Consider the following 2,500-nt stretch of genomic DNA (forward strand, 5'->3'; position numbering starts at 1 on the left):
AAAAAAATTAATACCTACAGCAACTTTACGTGAAATTTAAGACAATTTAAGACCTTAATTACCCGAATTTTAATTTAAGACATTTTAAGACTTTTTAAGGACCCGCGGGAACCCTGTGTATGTGTGTAAATGAGAATATGTGTGTGTGTGTGTGTGTTTGTGTGTGTGATTTAGGGTATGGTGTACAGTGAGGATTTGGAGTGAGTTGTGAGTGTTCCTGTGCCTACTTTCAGCTCGAGCCACTTCTCTGTGTGGACTGCTGGGGCTGCATTGTTTTACCCTCTCAGCCAGCCAACACTGGCCATGGCTATGGCATGGGAAATGTCTTCAGGATGTGGACAGTGTGTGTGTCTATGGGCTATGGCTAAAGTCAGAGAGACTACAAAAATATACAAACTCTGAGGCTCAGATGGTTGGTGTGTGTGTGTGTGTGTGTGTGTGTGTGTGTGTGTGTGTGTGTGTTAGTACAGCAGCTTGTACGCATGTTGGGTAGAACCACCAAAAGAGACACATTCCATTGTTTGTCCCGCCACACATGAGTAATTATCGACCATCATCACTACTACGTTGGCAAAACTCCAGCAAGGCAAGGTAGACATACCGTAATGTTGTGGCCGAAACAGGAGAGGAAAGTTCACAAGAAGAGAAGACAGTGGAAGAATAGAAGAGATAAGAGCGACGGTGTCATTTCCTCACCTGCACCTCCACCTGGAAGCCATCATTAAAGGTCCCCCTCAGGATGAAGTTGCGCGACGTGCCCACCAGAAACTGCTCCCCCTTGCCCTCAGCCACGGCGCGAATGGTTCCATACTGGTCAGGCACCTGGCGAAAAAGCAAGGAGGAAGTTTAAGTGTGTATGTGTACCTTCATCGCCTCCTCTCTCTCCTGTCCCCTAACAATTCAATTGTGTGTGTGACTGAGCGCATGAGTCTGTGTGTGGGTGTGTGTGTGTGTGTATGTGTTTGTGTATGTGTGACTGAGCGCATGAGTCTGTGTGTGTTTACCTCTATCTCTCTCTCAGGGTTGAGGTCATGGTCCCAGAGGATGATCTTGTGGTCCTTCCCGCCGCCCGTGAGCAGGGTGCCATTCCTCATCTGGCACAGGGTGAAGACACTGCCGTCATGGGCCTTTATCTGACGACTGATCTGGAACGCCCCTGCAGTGCGCACACACACACACACACACACACACACACACACACACACACACACACACACACACACACACACACACACGAGTAAGTTGTGCACATATGCATGAACAGGCATACACACCACTGATGTCCAGAGAAGGATTGGAGGGCTGTGACCCTCCCTTAGTTGATATTATATATCAACGTGTGTGTTGCGGCTGCCACCAGTCAGTAGTGCGCTGTTGTATCCTGCTGTTGAGGATCTATGGTTGAGCAGCTGTTGTTGTTATTGGGTAGGTTAGGTTGTTGGGTATGAGTACTTGCATGTGACAGTGAGCGGATTGGCCCCAACCAATAGCACAAGGAATTCAACCAATAGCACAAGGAATTTGACATCTTTCCAGAGTTTAACTAAAATAACATGTATGTATGATTCAGTGCAAAACCATCCAACTTCACTTATGGAATGGAATATCATTTGATTTCAATATTAAACCCTTAATGCAATATGAACACACACACAGACACACACACACACACACACACACACACACACACACACACACACACACACACACACACACACACACACACACACACACACACACACACACACACCTGCATGTGCACAAACCCTGACGCACACTGAACAAATGGCAATGGTGAGGAGAAGAATGCAGAGATGAGGGGAAGGGATTTGTGTATTAGAGTGATAGAGCGATATTTAGTGGGGAAATAGAAAAGAGTGTACAGTAAGCAACAGAATAATGAAGGGAGAGAGAGTGTGAGACAGCAAGAGAGACAGCAAGAGCGAGTGTGTGTGAGAGAAAGAAAGAGAGAAAGGAATGAGGACAGGGAGAGGGAGGGAGCGAGGGAGGGAGGGAGGGAGAGACCATAAAACGACTCACAGACGAGATTTCTGGGAAAAGGATACCACAAATACTTCACATGGGCTAATGTGGTTTATGAACCCAGGCACAGGCCTGCTCTTGTTGCTTCCAATAGTGTGTGTGTGTAAATGAGAATGTGTGTGTGTGTGTGTGTGTATGTCTGTGTGTGTCTGTCCCTGTGTGTGTGTGTGTGTGTGTGTGTGTGTGTGTGTGTGTGTGTGTGTGTGTGTGGTTTAGGGTATGGTGTACAGTGAGGATTTGGAGTGAGTTACTTTCTGGCTGATGTTTGTTGAAGAGTCTGAGTCCATAATTCTGTATGTGTATGTTATTGCAAGATGAGTGAGTGATTGTACATGTGCATGCATGTGTTTGTGAATGCATTTCTGAATATGTGTGTGTGTGTGTGTGTGTGTGTGTGTGTGTGTGTGTGTGTGTGTGTGTGTGAGATTATGTTGGGGCCATAATAATGTGTCTGCAT

The 2,500-nt window shown here is 46.4% G+C and overlaps 1 protein-coding gene across 3 annotated transcripts in view; it reads right to left on the minus strand.

Annotated features, from left to right (window-relative positions):
- Positions 1–2,500, minus strand: part of LOC105900037 (EMAP like 4) — a 66,378-nt gene that overhangs the window by 11,393 nt on the left and 52,485 nt on the right. For all 3 annotated transcript variants that reach the window (XM_031579416.2, XM_031579415.2, XM_031579417.2), the window contains 2 exons: positions 1,005–1,156; positions 697–822 (listed from right to left, as the gene is read on the minus strand). In XM_031579416.2, coding sequence (XP_031435276.1) covers positions 697–822; positions 1,005–1,156 — 278 coding nt within the window. The remainder of the gene's footprint in view (positions 1–696; positions 823–1,004; positions 1,157–2,500) is intronic.

The sequence above is a fragment of the Clupea harengus genome, chromosome 13 (genome assembly GCF_900700415.2).
Source record: "Clupea harengus chromosome 13, Ch_v2.0.2, whole genome shotgun sequence".
NCBI lineage: Eukaryota > Metazoa > Chordata > Actinopteri > Clupeiformes > Clupeidae > Clupea > Clupea harengus.